The sequence below is a fragment of the Bos mutus genome, chromosome 20, assembly GCF_027580195.1.
Source record: "Bos mutus isolate GX-2022 chromosome 20, NWIPB_WYAK_1.1, whole genome shotgun sequence".
In the NCBI taxonomy this organism is placed as follows: Eukaryota; Metazoa; Chordata; class Mammalia; order Artiodactyla; family Bovidae; genus Bos; species Bos mutus.
Window position 1 is genome coordinate 58543168 of NC_091636.1, and position 21579 is coordinate 58564746.

A 21579-nucleotide genomic window follows, 5' to 3' on the forward strand; every position below is an offset into this window, starting at 1 on the left:
AAAAGAAGAACTTCTATGGATAATACCCAATGAGGTCATACAATAACCAGAAAGTGATTTTAGCAATTCAGAAGAATATAGTGCCATCCACACTTTAAATGGAGAAAAACACCCTCCTGGTTTGGTGAATAGGCCAAGCAGGCCTGGCACCTCACTGTTTGGCTAACCATTCTGATTTACCCAATTTTAGTTTTCTGCCTTCAGAAAGGTATGGCTTAGAATGCTACCAAACCACTGAGGAGCTCTCAGAGCCCTGCTGCCTGGCGGTGGGTTTGTTCTGGGCAGTGAGAGGTGAGCTCCTCTCATCTCAGGCCACCCTACCCCTCTGCAGCATGGGGTCTGCGCCTCGGATGACCCCCAGACTCAGGACTCAAAGCCAAGCTACATTCCTCTGCTAAGACCCACTGCGCGCTGAGAGCCCTGGCAGAGTAGGCGGCAGAGTTCTAAAGAGGAGGGGCCTGAGGTTAAGACTGACGTGTGATCACCCTCGGCCTCAGGGCCGTCAATCACTGGGCTGGGCGGAGCCTGGGTCAGCACCCACGGGCCATCCAGCGAGTGGTGACCGTGTTAGTACGGAGGAGGGAATCAGGGAAGGAAAAAAGTGAAGACGGGGGAAGACTGATGAAAACGTCTGTTTTATTCAGAAAACTTGGTTTCTGCCAAAAAAAAAAAAAAAATCACCAGTAATGACTTCATAGCGTGGTTTTCAACACCTGCCAGTTTGGAGAAGCAGGCTGGGCTGGAACGCCAGAGGATGTACAAGCCAGTTATCAGGTTTCCTTCTTGATATTTTAGGGTTCTACCGCTGGGAGGCACAAAGTAATTTTAGATCCTGTAAGAACTCAGGAAAACCCAGAAAGCAAAAAATAAAGGTTTACTTGGCCCGAATACATCCAAAGAGGAGACTCGTGACCTTGAACTGACTCCTGAGCTTTGACAAACTCCGGTTTGATCCAGATGTTGGCCGTGTTGGAAAAAAGGGACTGGAGAGCCATACGGTCTCATCTGAAAACCACACCTGCGTGCAGAGACACCTGACACAGAGAATCAGCTGGGCTCGTGTGTGTTTGGGACGAAACCACGCACGCAGGCAGGACAGTGATTTCTCTGACTGTCCACTCAGGGGTCCTGGTCAGGACAGTGAGAAAAATTAAAATGACTTGAAAGGTAGCAATTAGGAAAACATCCATTAAAAATGCACTGAAGGTACTTATGCAAGCACACTTGTAGGGGAGACTGCGCATGTTCCTACAGCCTAGTCTAAACGCACGGCCTATGTTATCTATGCTTGGGGGGGCGAAGGCAGGCAGAATTCGGCCTGGAAAACCAGCACGTGTTCCAGACGCCTTTTCACAGCCTGGGTTGCTCTCTATGTCCGGCTCTGAGGCTGGGGCACAGGAGCAAACCGCTGGGCCCTCTCCTGACTTGGGGTGGCCACGGCCCCCTTACCTTGTCGTCCTGGGAATCCGGCTGGAGCAGGCTGTGCTGCTGGATGGCCATGGGCGGCGGCAGGGGCACGGCGTCGGCCCCCTCCTCCCCTTCTTCCTCTCCGCAGCTCTGCATGCCCGAAGATGAGGACTTGGAAAGCGTGCCACTGCTCAGGCCCTCGTTCCGGCCTCTCTGAAAGCAGACCCACATTCGCCCGTGAAAACCTGGCCCTGAGTATCAGTGTCCGGGCATAGAAACTGAGCCCTTGGGGGTTAACGGGAGATGGAAACTGACAGCAGAAACCAGGCACAAGCCCCTTCCAACCCTGATGGGAACTCTGATTCCTGAAAGTGCGCCAGCTCCGTCACCAGCCAGCTGGACGAGGGAAGGGCCGGGAGTGTCTGCAAAGGGACTGCCAATGTCAACCGTTAGGCTCTGAACACGTCTCATCTTCAAGAGGCCAATTTTAAAGAAAAGTTAAAAAATGTGAACCATCACCCTCTGTTTTCTCTGGTCTCGTATTTCACTTTTTTGTTACTTTTTGCTCAAGTAAAACTCACTGAAATCATGAGAGCATAAAGAAAAATACAATTCAAGGTGTATTTTAAGAATGTAGTTCATTCATTTTTCCCTAGTCTTACTTTTATAAAAAACTTCAGTTTTTTACTTCTATTAGGAGGACCCAGTATATTAAACAGATAGATGAGGACATAAATCAATCATACGCTCCAGTGAAAACCCACGGCAAAAACAGGCCCAGGAGAAAAGCAGCAGAAACCACACATCTGCAAAATAAATTAAACGATACCAATCTTGTCCTCCTCCCCCATTCTTTCTGCCTTTGTCTTTCTGAGTCTGTGGGGAACCGGGGGTATGGGGATCCTCATTAAAAACTCTGAGGGCCCCTCACTAACACCACATTACTGAAGACCCATCTTGGGGATCATGAAAAAATTCCATTCCTTACAGTATAATTTTAAGGTCCCTCCTCTCCAAAGGAAATTAAAAATAATTCCTGGTTGGCCTACATACATCTATCTTTGATGACATGGGAATAATGCAGTGTTTACTACTGGCTTAACAAAATAATTGGATGTTTTCTACTCAGGACAAGAGGTCAGTATGAATATACATGAATATGGGGGCAGGTCTGGTAGTGGAAATACTGGAGGATGCAGGCTTTCCCCAGTCCTTCCAAGTCTAAAATTGGTGCTTCCCTGCTGTGGAGAAGGAAATGGCAACCCACTGCAGTATTCTGGCCTGGAGAATTCCATGGACAGAGGGGCCTGGTGGGCTACAGTCCATGGGGTCTCAAAGAGTCGGACAGGACTGAGCGACTATCCCTCACTCACTACATGGCTGAGGGCTAACCCAGAGACTGCTTAGATCGTCTGCATCCCCAGGGTCGGGGGGAGAGGGGGGCACCCCAGGCTTTGCCTGTGATGGAGGTGGTGGAGGGGCTGGGGCAGCAGGGCACCACTTTCTCCTGGAGCAGGCAGGGGGTGCCCCCACGCCTGGGGAGGGGGGCTCTCAGTCCTCTGATCTCTTGATCAGAGGCCACATGTGGATCCCGGGCCCCAGCACACTGCTAAATGCATTTTGTGGGGCTCTGACACCGGTTCTTTCCGGAAACACCCGGAAAACCACCGGAGGAGGGTTATTCGCTGGGCCCAGGGCTCGCAGGGGAGACGCCGCAGACCCTGACCTCTTCCACGGTCTCGTCCTGCGGGGTGGCCGCGCTGTCGTCCGAGTCCTTCTGCGAGCCGGCGTCGGCGCTCTTGCGGACCTCGCGGCTCTTCTTGTGCTTGTGTGCCAGCTTCTTCACGTGCCCATCCGCCTTGCCGCTGCTCAGCCGCCGCACGGGGCTTGTCAGCCACTTACGCAGCGTGTTGCCCGGGCGCTTGGGGCCCGGCGAGCTCTGCGCCCCTACCATGTGGGGCTGGAGGGAGGCCACGGAGGCGGGCGGGCTGGCGTCGTTGCTGGAGACGGACAGTGAGTCTGCGAGTGAGAGAGAGAAGCCAATGTGACTGGCGGCCTGGTAAAGAAGCCGCCTTCAGTGCGGGAGACCTGGGTTTGATCCCGGGGTTGGGAAGATCCCCTGGAGAATGGAACAGGGCTACCCATTCCAGCATGCTTGGGCTTCCCTGGTGGCTCAGATGGTAAAGAATCCGCCTGCAATGAGGGAGACCTGGGTTCGATCCCGGGGTTGGGAAGATCCTTTGGAGATGAGAACCAGGTAGCCACTCCAGTATTCTTGGGCTTCCATGGTGGCTCAGATGGTAAAGAATCCACCTGCAACGCAGGAGACCTGGGTTCGATCCCAGGGTTGGGAAGATCCCCTGGAGAAGGGAAAGGCTACCCACTCCAGTATTCAGGCCTGGAGAATTCCATGGACTTAATAGTCCCTGGGGTTGCAAAGAGTTGGACATGACTGAGTGACTTTCATTTTTCACTTTCAAAGCCTCTGGAGGTCCCGCTCGGTGCCACTGGGTCCACTGGTGTGGCACCGCCCAACGGAACGCCAAGTTCAGTGACCTCTGGGAGCCGTGCCCCTGATTCTGCCCTGGGGGTGGGGGTGTTGGAGGAGATCCAACCCGCGGGTTCACTGATCAAATGGTTCCCGAACTTGAATTTTGCCAGAGATCATTTTTCTCCACGTGTACTGTCCCCCCCGCAAAACCTGAGTCACCCATGCTGACAATCAGCATCAGTGCTGCATAGACTCATAATGTCACTATCGCTTAAAATATCACAGACATCGGAGGACACACTGTTTGAATTATTTTCACCTATTTTCTTGACAGACAAGAACCAAGAGAAAGAAGGGCTTAAAGAAGAATTTAAAGGAAATTAAAGACTAATCCTGGTGGACAAATATATTAGTTTGACTCACTCCCACTGAATAAAAGTACCACTCAATAAATAAAGTGGAGGCACACCTCAGGGGTGTTGTGGGCTTGATTTCAGAGCACTGCCATGAAGAAAATACTACAATAAAGTTAGTCACATGAATTTTTGGTTCCCCCCAAATTAGACTGTTCAAGTGTCCAATAGTACTGTCTAAAAACTGCATATAGTTTAACTAAAAAATACTTTACAGCTAAAAAAATGCTAACCATCATCTGAATCTTCAAGTCAGTCATAATCTTTTTGCTGGCAGAGGGTTTGAAAATTGCAAGAATCAACAAAATGTGACACACAGACATGAAGTGAGCAAATGCCGTTGGCAGAATGGCTCCCACAGACGCGCCCAATAGAGTTGCCACAAACCATCAATTAGTTTAAAAAGCAGGTTCTGTGAAGCGGAAAAAAAAAATGCAATAAAATGCAATATGCTTGAATGTATTAATATGTATATGTATGTGCATGTATGACTCAGCGTGCATGTGACCTGGTAAATCATCATTGTGACAAACAGCACCCTTCTAGAAAGCTCGCTGTGAAAGGGTAAAAGCTGGCTGGTCCCGCTTGTTCCCAGCCGTGAAACACGAATGTGCAGCCCCTGCTCTCAGCCTCAACACAGTTCCTTTGAGGTGCTTGAGTTGATACCAACAACCATGAACAAAAACAACAACACATTTAAAAAAGAAATAACTTCAAATAACCAAGATGTTACTTGAAAATATACCCCAATGAACATCCTCATGGGATTTGAAAAAATTAAATACAGTCAACCCTGAACTGATCGCTTTTGCTGTCGAACAAACTTAGGTAACAGCCGACACTCAATAGCTCTGTGCAGTGACAGGAGATGTGACTTCACACACAGAAAGCCAGTGACCTGGGAGACCTGTCGGCCCTGTCCTGAGCCCTGGACTCTGGGAGGACACCCCCACCCTGAAATGGAATAAAACGCCTCTCTTTAGGGACCAGAATGAGGATGATCATTTACTCTGCGTGTCGTTTTCTTCCAGTCTTTCGAAGTCTTAAAAACAATCTTTAAAAGATGATTTGATACAGACACATGTTTGAGCTGTATTTACCTCTGCGGCCCTGGAGACCCCCATGTGCCACAGATACAGAAGGGGGTTAATTCCTCCCAATCCCATGATTACACGCACAAGAGTCGATAGCAGTTTCACACTCGCCCGGGCGAGACAGCGGTGTCCGCCTCAGCCCCGTCCCTGCTTGGTCGAGCCTTGCAGGCAGAGAGGGTATAATCTTTTGTAAACAGATGATGTGCTTCAAGCAGGATTGCTCATTCTTAAAAATCTACATTTTCGCAGAGGCGACTTCAGCTCAGAACTAATCGATATAGCGTTCTGTTTAAGAGAAAATCCTTTCTCCCTCTGTGTGGGAGTACATGTGTCTGAACCCGCCTGCCAATGCAGGACACTCGGGTTTGATGCATATATTTTTATTTATTTTTATGTTAAGTGTGACTGAAACGTTCCCATGTCAGCCTCGTGCTCCTCAGGCGCCACAGGGACGAGGCAGGAGAACCAGGCCATCAAGCTGACCCCACGCCTGCAGTCAGAGTTTCCTGGGGACTTTCTCAGGGGCTGACACAGGACAGAGGGTCCCTGCTCTTGGGGACTCCTGTACTGTGACAACAGGGAGACCAGGGAAGGGGAGGGCTTGGACGATCCATCACCAAGTCAGGTGATACTTGATTCAGCTGAAGTGTTTCTAAGTACTAAACATTACACTAACAAGACGCTGGGCTGGCCCCAGTAGGTGCAAACATGTTTCACCGTCGTTGACTGTGCTGGGACTCAGAGCCGAGCCTGGTACTTGCCACTGGATGGAGATGAACAAACCCACCTGGGTTTATTAAATAAATTTCACCCCGGGGACCCGCCTGAAGTGCTTTCAATGATCACACAACCGTCATTCAGGCAAAACTGTGACCCTTCATGCTATAAGCGAGTACAAACCCTGGAAGAGCTTGAGAAGAAGGGGAATCAAGGAGAGGGGTCACGGAAGCCTTCCTGCAGGAGGCAGCACTGAAGCTGGCCTTTGGAGCTGGGCCTGAATAACACATTACGAGCTCACAAGGACGGAAGCTCCCAGGGGGTGCGGGCCTTGTCTGACTTGGCCCCTCAGGTGTGCCCAGGGCCTGGCACAGTGCCGGCTGTATAGGAGGCACCTCACAGGGACCGGAAACAACAGAAATTCCAGCCCAAAGAAACAGCGATGCTGATTCACAGCCTTATGTTCCCTCAGCTGAGCAACCACACCAGACAGAGAACCGTGAAGGTGGAAGGGCCTCCCCAACACGTGGTGAGCATCCTGACGGAGCTCCGTCATGCCCCAGGAGCCGAGGGAGGCAGGGAAAGCAGAGGCTGACTCACCAAATGAAACCAAATCGACTGCAGGCCTTAACATTCATCAGCAGAACACCCACACCTTAGAAGTGATGGGAGAGCATATGTATAGAGAGAGGGATATATACATCTCACCTACTAGGCTTCTCCATCCATGGGATTCTCCAGGCAAGAATACTGAAGTGGGTTGCCATTTCCTTCTCCAGGGGATCTTCCCAACCCATGGATCGAACCCAGTTCTCCTGCGTTACAGGCAGAGGCTTTAAAGTTCATATATGTATCTGAATATCTGAAGTTCATATATGTATCTGAATCACCCGAAACTAAGACAACATTGTAAATCATCTATGTAAATCAACGAAAAAATAAATACTAAAAAGAAAATAAACAGAAGTGATGGGGACACCACCTAAGCCAACAAACGGAACTTCCATGTGTTTCTGTGCCTAAAAGACAGCACTTGGAGATACGTGGCGCGGGAGCAATGCAGCACACGATATGGATTTTCATGCAGGTGTTGCTGGTTGTAAAAATGGTTCAAAGAGAAAAACAGAGATGTCACTTCTGAGCGTCTCTATGTAGGCTCAGCTGCACAGGATGGTTCGCTGCACTTTGAGCAGTAGTTTCAAAAGAGATTTTTTCCCTCAGTTGGCAGGTCAAGCACTAGAAACGTGGCCGAGACCTGAGCGGTCGGGCCTAGAGCCAGGAGAAGGCAGAGCTGTCCAAGGTCCGAGCTCACCAGTGCCCCGATGAATCGTGTTCCCAGGGAGCAGAGGTGCTCTTCTTGAGCTGCTATTTGTTATCACTTAATGACATTATTTCACTTAACTGCAATATTTATGACTCAGAAATATGCTAACAGCGGTTTACAAACTAAGAAGGAAATTTTGCTGTTTTAAAAATTTTACCTTGGAAAATGATTTCGTTTCAGAAGCCTGAAAATGTGGAGGGAAAGTTTCTTCACCTGTCTCTAAGATTAGCAGGTATTTCTTCTTGTGCAGGTCTGGTTAATGAGTCATAATTCAGGTGATGAGCAATGAAAAAATAACCCCAAACTAGAGCAAACAGATAAATTCCTTCCCTCTCCAGTTCGTTTTTAATAATAATATTTAATTCTTTACACTGTTGGACAAACAAACCCATTGATTTGGGCAAAACTGAGTCTCTTAAGTTGAAAAGAAAAAAACCAGTAAATCTTATTTTTTTCTTTTCAACTAGAGACTCATTTTGCCCAGATCAATGGATTTTAACAGTCCATTTACAAGCTCTTTACCAGACTGTGACATATGCATAAATCAGGAATTTAAAAACACTTAAAAATTACTTAAATCAATCATTAATGCTATGCTAAGTCGCTTAAGTCGTGTCTGACTCTGTGCGACCCCATGGACAGCAGCCCACCAGGATCCTCTGTCCACGGGATTCTCTAGGCAAGAATACTGGATGGGTTGCCATTTATAGAAGGAAATAAAAGTGAACGTTGCTCAGTCGTGTCCAATTCTTTGTGACCCCATGGACTATATAGTCCATAGAATTCTCCAGGCCAGAATACTGGAGTGTGTACCCCTTCCCTTCTCTAGGGGATCTTCCCAACCCAGGGATCGAATTGCAGGTGGATTCTTTCCTAGCTAACCCACCAGGGAGAAAGGAAATAAAGGGCCTACTATTTTTCATCATCTGAAGGACAGATTCTGACCACTAGACCAACTGCTCTGATGCCAACTTTAATAACGTGTCCTAATGGCATCAAGTAGAATTGAGGTCTCCAATGTGACTGAGCATCAGTCACATGACACACAGGTGGTCTCCTTGGGAGGCCCCTAATGGCTGGATTGCACACAGGTGCCTTCCCCAGCTGAGCTCCCAGTGGCTGGACACACTGTGTCAGAAGGCCCTGGCACAGCACAAGCGCTGCTGGGCAGGCCCCTTCCTCGGAGACCCCCTCTCTGCGAGGATTATGGGCAACTCAGGCCAATGACAACAGTCATCTTGGGGAGGAGACCTGTGGCCAGGGCTCCGTGTCTCCCTTGCATGACAGCATTTGTAGCCGGGGGACTGTCAGGCTCAGCGGTAATGAGTTTGCCTGCCAATGCAGGAGATGTGGGTTTGATCCTTGGGTCAGAAAGATGTCCTAGAGAAGAGAATGGCAACCCACTCCAGTATTCTTGCCTGGAGAATCCCATGGACAGAGGAGCCTAACGGGCTACAGTTCATGGGGTCACAAAGAGTCAGACATGACTCAGTGACTAAACAACAACAGCTGTCAGGCAGGACCGTGACCTCAGACTCCAGGAACACACCAGCGGGTGCCAGGTCTGGCTGGTTCACAGCTACGTGCCTAGTTAGCACATCCTTGGGGCCCAATAAGTTTCTGTTTAAAAATTAGTGAGTCAGTGCATCGATTACCAGCTGAAGGCTATTTCCCCACCTGAACTCTCTGACAGCTGTCGCTGACCCCCGTGAATGGTGACGTCCAGACATGGTGCTGTATCCCACCAGCTCTGAGACGAGCTACAGGTCACACCTGTTGACTGTGGTCCAGCTCCCGAGTTTGTGAACTGTGTGCTTTTCCGGCCTGTGCTATGTGGTGCTTCACTGTGGTGTGGAGTCAGGCCCGTGAGCGTGTGCTGAGGGCAGGGGGCATACCAACACCCCTGCCCCCACACCCATGGTGTGGGCGTGGGGGCAGGAGAAGGATGTGGAACTGAACTCGCCTGAGAAGTATGATGGAAAACATGTTACTCAAAGAAACCGTACTGTTCCTGTTTCCATCTTCAGTCCCTGTGGCTTGCCCTCCCCTCAACTTCTACTTTCTTGGAAGGAAAAAAAAAGACTCAATACTCAGTACTGCTGCCTCTCCACCCTGTCACCACATTCCACGTCTACGAGGGTGCCCGTGTTCCTATCACGCCTTGCTGGGGATATGTCTTCCTCTTTCCAGCCTGGGGGAACTCCACTGATTCAAGGTCCAGGTGGATAATCAGCTGAGGACGAGGATGTCAGAGAGACTCCGGGCTCATCACCGGGTCTGAGTCTGAGCCCGGCTCCTCCCCTCGGCAGCCCTGACCCAGGCCAACATCCTGGCATCTGAATTTCCTCCTCATGTGACAGGATTACTTGAGAGAATGGAAATGAATGAGTTCTACAAACTGTAAAGTGCTTTTGCAAACACAAGATGTTGCCATGACAACCTGGTAGCACAGAACCCCCAAGATGACGTGCATGCAAACTCTGAGTCCCCAGAAAAAGGGATTTGGATGAATCATCTTCACATCACAGGCCTAGCACGGTACCTTTGCCAACAAAGGTCCACAGAGTCAAAGTTACAGTTTTTCCACATGCATGGATGTGGGTGATGGACCATAAAGAAGGCTGAGCGCTGAAGAACGGATGCTTTTGAACTGTGGTGCTGGAGAAGACTCTTGGGAGTCCCTTGGACTGCAAGGAGATCCAACCAGTCCATCCTAAAGGAGATCAACCGTGAATATTCACTGGAAGGACTGATGCTGAAGCTGATAGTTTGGCTACCAGATGAGAAGGGCCGACTCACTGGAAAGGACCCTGATGCTGGGAAAGATAGAGGGCAGGAGGAGACAGGGAACGACAGAGGATGAGCTGGTTGGATGGCATCACCTAATCAATGGACGTGAGTTTGAGCAAACCCTGGGAGACGGGGAAGGATGGGCAAGACTGATGTGCTGCAGTCCACGAGGTCACAAAGAGTCAGACACGACTGAGCAGCTGAAAACAAACCATGGTAATCAGGATATACTCAGCATCATCTTTAGATGTATGAAGGGTGACAGGAGCAATCTAGGTGAATTGTTTCATTGTGTTTCCATTTTAAAAAGTAACTTATCCCTCATTAAGACGACAAGGTAAACTCCAGCCTAAAGAAATACTGTCAGCGTGTCCCAGTTGTTTAGAGAGATGCTTGTGTGTTTACAAGACGAAGCCGGTTGTGAGCTGCTAAAGCCCTGAGTCGGGAATCAATCAAAGTTTCTTTCTTATTTTGAAGGAAACACAACTCCACAAAGATGGTTCTTTGCTGAAGTCAGAGTTCACCCAAAGTCCATGTCAGATTTCTTCTTAAAATATAGAAAAAAGCTAAAGAGAGGAGGGGAGGGGGGAGCCCTGCCCCCCGGCCCTACATAGGAGAGCTCCAACCCCGGAATGCACATGGCCCCAAGCTGCTGGGAGAAGGGAAACCGCCCTCAAGACCTCCAGTCTTACAGTCAGACATCTGTGATTAATAAAGCCTTTTTTTTTTTAATGTAAGAAAAAAAGGAAAAGGGCCCATATCCTGCTAGCTGCAGACTGAGAAAAGGATCACGTTTCATTTTAACCCTCTCCTTATTTTCACGATGGGAGGAAGGAAGGGCTCCAGGATGTTTCTAAGGATCCCAGAGTACAAACTGGGTGGTCAAGGATGCTGTCACCTGAATTTGAACCGCCAGCTCCCCCCTGCCCCCGCCCCGAGTCTGAACAAGTCACCGACACGCCCTCCTGCCTGCCTTCACTCCCTCCCTCCATGGGCAGAGGTTGCGGCTGCTTTGGTCAGGCGGTATCTCTAGAGTTCATGGCCTGCCTTTCCCTTCAAGTGAGACTTCACAGAGTCATGGTCATTCAAAGCAATGGGCAGTGGGTCCAGCCTGTGGCTGGCAGGTACTGGGTGTGGGTCTCTGCCACGTCTCCAGTTTCCTGACAGTGAGGTGAATGTGATTCCTGACCAGGCTGCTGTGGGAAAGGAACACAAATGGTCTTTATCAACATATGTGTGTTTGTGTGTGTGTGTGTGTGTGTGTGTGTGTACGTGTGCGCGTGCATGCGCCCAGTTGCTCAGTCTTGTGAGAGACTGTGCAACCCCATGGACTATAGCCCATCGGGCTCCCCTGTCCATGGGATTCTCCAGAAAAGAATACTGGAGAGGGTTGCCATTTCCTTCTCCAAGGGATCTTCCCAAACCAGGGATCGAAGCCGCATCTCCTGCACTGGCAGGTGGATTCTTTACCACTCGTGCCACCCAAACACGAGGCGGTACTCACATTTTTTGCACAGAAGAAGAAACCGCAAAAGACAAGCAAGCAAACAGAAGGCACGGGGGTGCGAGCTGTATGAGGATCCGTCGGAAAGACAAGCTTCCGAGCTGAGAGCAGGAGGAAAGAGCAGCGGGGACAGCAAAGCCTGGCCACTGTCACCGAGGCTCTGCTGCAGTGGGCGCCCCGAGCTCTGCAGCATCAGCCAAAGGCACACACGGGACCATCACCGATCACTGATGACTGTCGAGCCTGGTGAGGCACGACCACCACACAGAGGCAGACACGCAACCCTGGGAGGCTTCCCAAGGAAAGCTAGCTCACATTTCAATGTCTCCTTCACCGAGGCTTCTAGAACGATTTTAGCTGGTTAGTTTTAAAGAAAGATAGCCCCGTCTTCCTGTCCATTGTAGGTGCTCCAAAATATCTGTCAAATGAACCACAGGGCGCTGTCTTGATACTAACTCCGTCAGGGACAGGTGAGCTCAGAGCTCAGCAGGCTCCCACAGCAAAGTGCTAACTTACAATTCTGGTTTCAAGGACTTCAGGAGGTATTTATTTAGCAGTTAGTGCGCAGGGCTAGAGAAAGATGAATTCGAGGACACCCCGGGGCCGAAAACAACACCATCAGACCATTTTAGTACAGACTGCACAGGGTCTGAGCAGGTATGCCTGGCCTTCAGGTATGCCGGGCAATCTGGCAGTTTCTCAAACCCCTGTCTTGTTATGAGTTCAATGCAGTTAATCACCCTTTCTTTTATGTAGGAAATTCTTCCACTGCACCGGGAAGGCTGTAATATACATGTGAAAATCAAGTCTATAAACTACTTATAAAGCAAAGGGAAAGTAAGTTGTTAGTTTGTGATGGCTGCTTGGGTTGGTTAAAATATTCTAGCGCAAAATCTTCTGCATAAATGATTGTCATCATTCTCTATATGTGCTTTTAGAATCAAGGCAACTTTTTTTGGGAATAATAATTGAAAACAGCAACACACTGGAAATCCTCTTGAAGAGCACACAAAAAGCGAGCTCATCCTAAATTACTCTTTCAGATGCTTCGCTCAGGATGTCATCTTCTCTCCATGCTGCAGAGAGATTACAATCACCTGGGCAGCCCGGTGTATTCATTCATGACAACGAAGCGTGCGAAGAGGCTGGGGTGCCCCTGGGAGAACTTCAGGTGACAGGTAGTAACAAGCTGCCTGCTGATACGGTTATACGTTTGGTGGATGAGAATGTAAGAACAAGTATTTTATAATATTTTCCCAAATTTAACTCTCTTTTCTACTTGTGAATAAGTATCTGAAAACTTTTCTTGCTCGACTCCTGCTTTTCCGTTCCGGTCACCTCACTCATCGTCTGTCTATATGAGTCTGTGGTTCTTGATTTGCCCCTCAGCACAATAAAGGTGCACCGGGGCTGAGACACGGGCATGGATTAGATGCTGCGTCCTCCGTGAGTGACCTGCTCCTCTGCACACCCCTATGTTCAGGTGGTCCACGGCTACACTCTGGACCATCACTGTCATGGCAAATGCATGTTTACATGGAAACATGTTAACTTCATAAAAAGTTAGAAGCTGTACAGACGCCCTGAGCACGGACGTGGGGTGTCAGTGACTGAAAATGGTGTGTATTTCACTATTCAGAAAACGGTGGCACAAGGGTATTAAAACTCAGGTTTACACATGTCACAAGCTGGTACAGTGGGTCCTCAACGCAAAAATGGGAACTCTGCCTTTGCTTTCAAATGTGAAGCAAACACAGAAAACATGAAGGAGAAAGATAAATTCTCTGCTTTTTTAAAAAAAAAGTAATCCCTAGATTTACCAGAGGTCCAGCATAGCATGGCCATGGCTCAGGCTGTAATGAGGAACACATGGTCTCTGCTGTCTGAGAAAATGCACATACATGGCTGGCACACCCACTGTTCTCTGCGCAGCCCCCTTCCACGAACTCACATGGGAGCGCTCACTCCCAGGTTCCCTCCCGGCACCCCCAAGTGCAAGAACACCAGCGAACCACCGGCATCAATTATAACTAGAAACAAAGGGACTCCATCAGAAGCAACTGCTCTACCTTTTTCTTTGTGAAGGCTGAAAGCCAGGGTGTGTGTGCACACAGAGCGGCTGCCCCGTGCAATGCACCAGACTTCGGGATAATCTGTGTCACGAAATGAGAACACCCTCACACCAGCACCTAACGTGAGGGGTAGGAGACACGCAAGGCCTGCCACCTCTAACCAGACAGAACACACGATCGGAACTTGGATGTGCAATTTGTTCCTTGACTCTGAGGAACTCTCTAAATGCTATTTATTCTTAGTGTGGTTTCTGAAAACACCTAAAACATTACATAGGCTTTGGAGAACGTGGCTGTGTCAACAAGTGCAAAACTTCAAGCATTGTTTTGCTTTTAATTTCATTCTTGTGAGGGGAAATGCTAACCTGTCAGAATTTCGGGTCAAAACACAGCTCATTTTAAAGGTTTTCCTGCATTTGAACTGCACCACTTGAACTTCCAAGAAGGAAATGTCAAGAAATTAAGAAGAAAGCAGATGGCATAATCCTCTGCTTGGCTAATCAGATGAACAGGATATTACATATTGCCAAAGTGGAAATCTGAAAACACCAGAGAAAGGAAATGATGGAGGAGGAGTCATTATTGACAGTGGGTAATGGATGAGTTAGTCTGGATCAACGAAAGGAATTTAACACAAAGCTAGTGCACGCAGTAACTTACCACACCCTGAACAAAACGACCTGTCTCCTGTGTGGGGGTCACATGTGTGGGGCCCCTTCCAGGTACTGTGGTGGGCCTGCGGCAGCTGGCTGTTGACCACCAGGATGTTGGCTTCCAGGAAAAACAAAACTTGGGAGCTGCCAGGCTGGTGACCAGAACATGGGGAGACGACAGCTATAGTGCCAGGGGGCACAGTGGCCCCCAGAAGAGACGGAGGGCCTGCAGAAATCCCCCGGCTCTGCTGTGGTGACTTGCTTGCCTGACACCCCTCCCAGGGATGGGTCATGGACAGCCTGGGTCACCTGCTGGCCCGGAGCAGACATCCTCACAGGTTAAAACCACACGGACACGAAACACAATGATGCTCTCAGAATGTCCTCAGATTTGTGCGGGGCTTACTTCTAAGGGGATCCTTCTCGACTGAGGACAAATGCTGGCTTTGTTTGAGAGCGGTTGCTAGCCCATCTCCCTGTCTTCTTGGAATGACGGGGCCGTTTTCTCTCTTTTTAGTTTAATGTGGAGTAGCCCTTGAAATAACATATTTCTAGGGGGAGATGAACAGCAGGAGTTTCCTGCAACCACAACTCTACACTGTCACAAAAGGAAAAGAAATTCCTGAGGGGCTATCTTGCCAGAGAGGGCTGGTGGGGGGCGGTTTGGGCTCATTCCTGACTTCTACACAAGGACAAAAGCAGATGTTTCTAGATATTCTTGCTAGATGAAAGAAAGACCCCTTTCCAAAAAAAAAAAAAAAAAGACATAAAAGTGAGATCAGAAACCACACATAAGTCTTGCAAGCTGTACCTATTTACATCTCTCTCCCTGCACACCCTCCGAGTGGATGGCTCCATCCCCTGGGGACAGGTCTGAAGGGGTGAAAGGCTGGTCAGCATCACCCCACAGGGGACACTCCCCAGCCAGCAAGCTGGTCCCCAGTCCACCCCGAGCCCCATGTAGGGCTGCCATGGGGGGAGTTCCGTGGAGTGACTGATGACCAGCCTGGCACCGGTGAGGGCAGAGGCGGGGCAAGATGGCCCTCTGACACCGCACCTGGCTCCACGGCCCCCTCCTACGTGATTCAACAAGACCGGGGCTGCCCCGCAGAGGCACTGCCCGCGACCGCCCCGCCACCCGGGCACCGCCACGCGGGCAATTAATGACATCCTGCTGAGCTCACCCCAGGGGCAGCTTAAATGCTCAGGGATCAGAAAAACTCCGAGGTGTTTCTGTTTGTTCGGCTTTTTAAGGAGGCTGAGGTGCTTTGTGTTCCGGCCCTCTCCCCTCTGCCCCCAAAGTCAAATGGCTGTTCTCTTCAAAAATCTCACTTATACAAAGAAAACATTATTTAAAAAAAAAAAAGAAATTCTGTGTCCTCCTCAGATTACTTAGTATCTCATATACTGCTGACTTAGGGATAATGAGGTTTTTCTCTGTGATAACATGGTGGGCTCTTGATTCTTAATTTCTTCATTTGGGAAGCTATTTCCAAGGCAACACAGTGTTTATTATTGCCCTGAATAGATAACCATCTTTTAAGGGAACAGAAAGTTAATTTGAGGGAAGTAAGGAATCACATACTGCTGAAGCCATATTCTCTCCATCCCACCCTCGCTCTCAGAGGTATTAACACTAACAAGAAACATGGGTGTTTAACCCGCGGGCAAGATCGTTGCTGCTGTCAAAGGCAAAGTGTTAGTAAGTGCAAGACCTAATCTTATTTGAAGGCAGCTGACATGTGGAACTGTATTTGTCGTTATGGATATTGATGCTTTTGGTTAACGTCTTCATATTGTTGAAGAGGATAAGATAACTTGGACTACTTTCTTAAAAAGGAAACTAAAATTACTTTTTAGGGGTCAATTTGCAGATTTTTTAAGCTGAACATGTCTCTAGGTAAAGCCATGGACACGTAGATACTCTCCTGCAAAATGCTATAGAAGAACGTTCTGCAGCTAGGGGTTAAAACAGCATGATTTATTTCAAATGGTGACAGAATCTCTTCATTCATATATAAATCTATTATTATTTTTATTATTTTTAATTAAGAGCAGATGTAGAATGCCAACATGCAAGTCTTTTCCCTACATTCCAGAAAGTGCATGGACTGCATAAGAACACATCTAACCAAAATATGCTGTAAACCATGCAAACTCATAAAAGTTTTCTTAGAGCCACATAGCTCACTCATACAGCCCTCTACTCATTTTTGTGGAGCATCAGGAACAGAGCCATAACTCATTCATACAGCCCTACACTCATTTTTGTGGAGCATCAGGAAACAGAGCCTGGCCCTGGAACGTTCTGCAAAAGTTTTCTTAGAGCCACATAACTCACTCATACAGCCCTACACTCATTTTTGTGGAGCATCAGGAAACAGAGCCTGGCCCTGGAACGTTCTGCAATCAGCTCGCCAAGCACTATCACTCTTCACGTCATCCGCTCAGCAGGTTAGCTGAAGTTTCAGTCTCAAGGGATGGAATATTAGTTTAGAAAGAGTTACAGCTGTGGAGAATGAGGACATGGACAATTTCATCCACCTCGCCCCCCAAAACCACAAACCCAGTATCTAACACATTGTATTCTAGGGTCTGTGATGATTTAGTTCAAAAATCAGAGAACCAAAAAGTCCTAACCAATTAGGAATTCCTTTCACAATTATATTTCAGTAATACCTTTACCAAAAGCAAAATGCTGCTCTAAGTAAAGCTAAGCACTTAAAAATGGGATTAAAATGTTAACCACGCAATCGCGGCTTTCCGCCCAGTGGCATGTGTGTATCCCACACGCAGCACCCACGTCCAAGCACACAGAGGGTCAAGGGTTGCCACCCTACAACTGTATCTCGTTTGATTTTATGATCTCTTGCCTCCTGACTCCCCTATAGAAACCAAATGGCCCTGAGTTTTTTATTTTTCGAATTATCATTTCATACTTCCTCGAGGACTGCCCACTCCCGTTCCAGGATGCCACATACTAACACCACCACCACCACCACAACAAAAGTCAAAACACAGAAAGATAACAGCGTCGGGATAACTGTTCTGGGCATTCGTCATGGCGCCAGCCTGGGAGGTGACAACTCCACCCGTGACGTGTCCCGCTTTTTAAGAATCCCCCGCCCGCCTCGTCCGCGGGCTGTCCTGTTAGCATCTTCCCCACGTGTCCGCCTTATTCAAGCAGCTGAGTAACTGAAAAGGAAGGAAGAAGGGAGGGAGGCCTGGAGCGATTCCAGGAAGGAACAAAGCTGCCTTGGAGACAAAAGGAATGAAAAGGACGCCTCTGCTCTGAACGCCAATTAACGGCACAGATCCCATCCTTGGCTTTAATTAGTGCCCCCTGCGATCCGAGGCAGAGCCCCGACCAGGAGGGAAGGAGAGAGGGTGGGAAACAAGCAAACAGCCTCCTCGGGGCGGGGGTGGAGCTGTGCCCGAGAGAGACAAAGGGACAAACCTTCAATTTCTCCTGCGTCATAATGAGTATGCTCCCTTCGTGCTATTCAAGACTTATTCAGCTTCACAGGTGCTGCTGGCCACTGGGCCACTTCTTAAAATAACCCATCAGCTTTCAGAGATGAAAGAGGAAGGTGGGGTGGCTCTGAGGTGGTGGGGGGTAGAGATGTATTCTGTCTCAGATGTTTCTCAGGGGCTCTATTCTTGGACCCAACTCTGGTCTTTTTGCGATAGATCCATTTTCATGACAGTGTTATCACTGTTAACACGATGAGGCAACAGACACTTCAACTGTGCATCTGAAGAGGGACAGTGGCAAGGACTGAGAGGACATCTTCTAGTCGAATTTTAAAAGCATAAACAAAAGAGTTATCCTTTTTTTTACCCCAAATAAAAAGCCTAAAAAATGTGTCTAAGCATTATCACTGGTTGCCTCTGGCTGCTGCCCCCCCTTCCCCTGCTCTGCGTTCCACGTGTCTGTGAATTTTCCTTTGTAAACACTTGGCACACACAGCTTCAGAGGGACCCTGACTGTACTTCAGGCTGGTACGCTCTGTTCACGTTTGTGTGTTTTTTTATGTGAGAGCTGTAAAAACTGATGAGCAGCATCTGGACTGTGGATTCTCAGGGCAGGAGGAGGAAGGGGGAGCCTTGGAGGATGAATTCCGAGGCTCACAACCAATTCCCTGGTGGGCTGCGCTGGGTTCCCAGCCTTACTCACCACACTGCCTCCAGCACCTGGAAGAGACCCTTCCGGACCAAAGTCATAAATCCGTGTTCCCCATGAAGCTGAGCTGTAGGGATATACTTAGAAAGAGCACAAGGCAAGGCGGGGAGGGTTACAGTGGGGGAGGAGGAGGGGTCTGGTCCTTGTCCATCGAGAGGAAAGCCGTCCAGAACCAGGCAGGGTTGTTTGGTCTGGAGGCTCCTGACCTGGGACCTTCGGGGCACTCCTCAGCCTCTTTTTCACATAAACTTCAAAAAGCTTTAACATTTCAAAACTTTTATATTCACTTTAAAGATGGCCCAACAACTTAAAAGTTTCTTTGCCTTTTGGCTGGAAACACACAAGTATGTGAATTGGGCATGTAATACCAACACTTCTTTCTTTCCCCCTAAAATTGCCCATCGTGAGCTCGGAGGGACAAATACATCTTTGATTAGTGACAAGTGAGAAAACAAATCATTTTATAATTGCGGTTTACTTAAACAGAAAAAACAAAAACCTTTAATGTATTAATAATTTTTGGAGAGCATAATAATCATAGCAGCAGCAAGTTTTTTTTTTGGCGGGGGCAGACTGCAGTTGAGCAAGATTAGCAAGGATTTAGCTTGCTGTGGCCTGGGCGGTGGCGGAGGGTGCGGGTAGCCCAGACAGGAACACTGGTGGTCTGCCATGCACAGTCACACACTACTCCCATTGTATCACCATGCATACCATGCCTTAAACTTGGATTCCTTAAGAAATATTTAAAGAGCAAAAAAGATTTAAGACAGAACTTAGCGTGCACAGTAACTTGTATGAAACGGTCAGTCTTCGTCGTTGGAACAAGATAGCCTTGTGCTGGTGCTTCTGTGGTTTCGTTCACTCACGGGAGAAGAGAGTGGGCACTGCTGGCTAACCCCCTGCGTCCCTTCAGAACAGGTTTCACATCCCTGTATGTAGTCTTTGCAAGGTCTGTCCTTTTACTTTATAACAACAAAAACTGCACTGGTGAGAATCCACACTCTGCATCAGAAAAGAACAAAGAATGACCTAAAAGAGAGTTCTAGAAGGATGCTGAGGCACGTGCCTCCCTGCGTACAGGAGTCTGTTTAATGTTAAGGAAGATCACTGCTTCATGTTTCTGCAGCACTGGAATAAGAGTCCACATGTTCTATAAAAGGGCGTATTTCAGAATGAGAACCAACTTAATAGTCCTACTATCTTATCAGTACAACTGGGCTCTCCTGCTGGCGCCCTCGTAAAAGATAATTTATAGTTCTTCTTGACCTCATCTTTTCTTTTTTTCCCTAACACTAGCTTAGCAGGAAAATTCTCAGGGCTTATGGCTGTGTGAGTGATTGGAAAGAGCAACATCTGCAAATAAAATTCCAAGCAAGACTAATTCCCAGGTGGACAAGGAGGAGAACGCCCCACTGAAGATGTCAGAAAGCAGACAAACGGCCTTTCCCAATGCGCTCCAACGAATGAACTGCAAGACTGCTTGTGGGTATAAAGGAAGCTTTGCAATCACTCTCTGATTTATTGGCTATTTTAAAGTTACTCTGGGATTCATTTCTTGGGTATTTCTCAGAACCATTTTTCCCTTCCCAATCTGATACCTATATATGTCCCCCTCATCAACTGAATGAGTGGAATCAGAATGTATTAAAATATCACTCCGATGTAACACGGCATTCAGGAAGTTATCTGGGAATTACTATGAAAGTTGGGAAAGAGATGGACAGTCACATTTCTTCAGGAAAACAAACCAACCAACCACAAAGTAGAGTTTTGCTTTCCCTCTTCTGTCCTTTACTGTGAAGAGATTAGCCTCCTCCCCGGCCCCCACCTGAAAATTCTAGAGGACATCTATTTCTTTCCAAATTTGTCAGCTTAAAATTTTTGTGTGACAGCTTGGATAACATCACCTAGAGTTTCCATTATAGTCTGAGAATTATCGGACAAAAATACATCTTGGAGAAACCCAAACTGCAATTGCGTAAGATCCTTCTGTATTCACAAAGTTAGTTTAAGAAGGTCTCTGGAGAAGAAGTCCTAAGGACCTAAAATACAGCTAGAGTCCAAATTCCTTCTATAAGAAGAATGCCCTATCTTCTTAAAATCTCAGCAAAATTGCTCATTAAGAGACGTTGGTCTGCACTCTGGGGACGTTTATGAGAGCCGGGAGGGGTGCTCTATTGTTATCCCCATTTGCACACAAAGAAACGAAGTTCAGAGACAGAAGGTAACTTACTAGAGTCCCAGAGCTACTTAGGGTGGCTGAGACTTTAAATCCGACTTGTGACAGTGTCGGTTGTTCTTTTCACTGCACAGATGTGATTATTTTCAATAAAGAGATCTCACAAACCACCTACCCCCACCCCTGTGCAGATGCCCAGGGCACAGCCTCACCAATGGACCTGCCCAGTCTGGAGCCATCCAGAAAGAGGCCGTTCTTGAACAGTTTAACAAGCATAAATATGACAAAAGCTATGGTCAGTGACTTAAAAAATGTTTTGATAGCATTGTGAACCAAAAAATATGAGTATTACCAAACTCCATGTTCCACACCTACAATTCAACGTTCACACAGCCAAACACCTCCTTTGGGGCCCAGTAAAGATAATTTGGCAGTTTTCCTCTGGCATTTCATGGACAAACATGTAAACAGTGCCACGTCCCCTTCAGATACTCAAAGCACATTTCTGCACCTCCTCCTTCCCCCGATCGGGCCCCCCTTCCTTGGGTGGGGGGTGTCCCTCTACCTCAGCCCTTGTCCATTAGACACTGAAGTGCCCCGAAGTCTGGCCAGGTGCCCCTGGCTCTCTCCTGCCCGCTGCCCACCCTCTAAGAGCACACATGGTAACAGTGGGTGAAAGAGGGCAGGCAAACATTAAAAGTGCCCTGGGTCAGGGCCAACATTCTCGAAGAAGCCATCCCGGCTGGGGTGCA

At 48.2% G+C, this 21579-nt stretch overlaps 1 protein-coding gene across 4 annotated transcripts in view; it reads right to left on the bottom strand.

Moving 5' to 3' along the window:
- TRIO (trio Rho guanine nucleotide exchange factor) overlaps positions 1 to 21579 on the bottom strand; it is a 363874-nt gene that overhangs the window by 42781 nt on the left and 299514 nt on the right. For all 4 annotated transcript variants that reach the window (XM_070357707.1, XM_070357708.1, XM_070357709.1 and 1 more), the window contains exons 35-36: positions 3134 to 3426; positions 1450 to 1620 (exon numbers count right to left, since the gene is read on the bottom strand). In XM_070357707.1, the coding sequence (XP_070213808.1) occupies positions 1450 to 1620; positions 3134 to 3426 (464 nt within the window). The remainder of the gene's footprint in view (positions 1 to 1449; positions 1621 to 3133; positions 3427 to 21579) is intronic.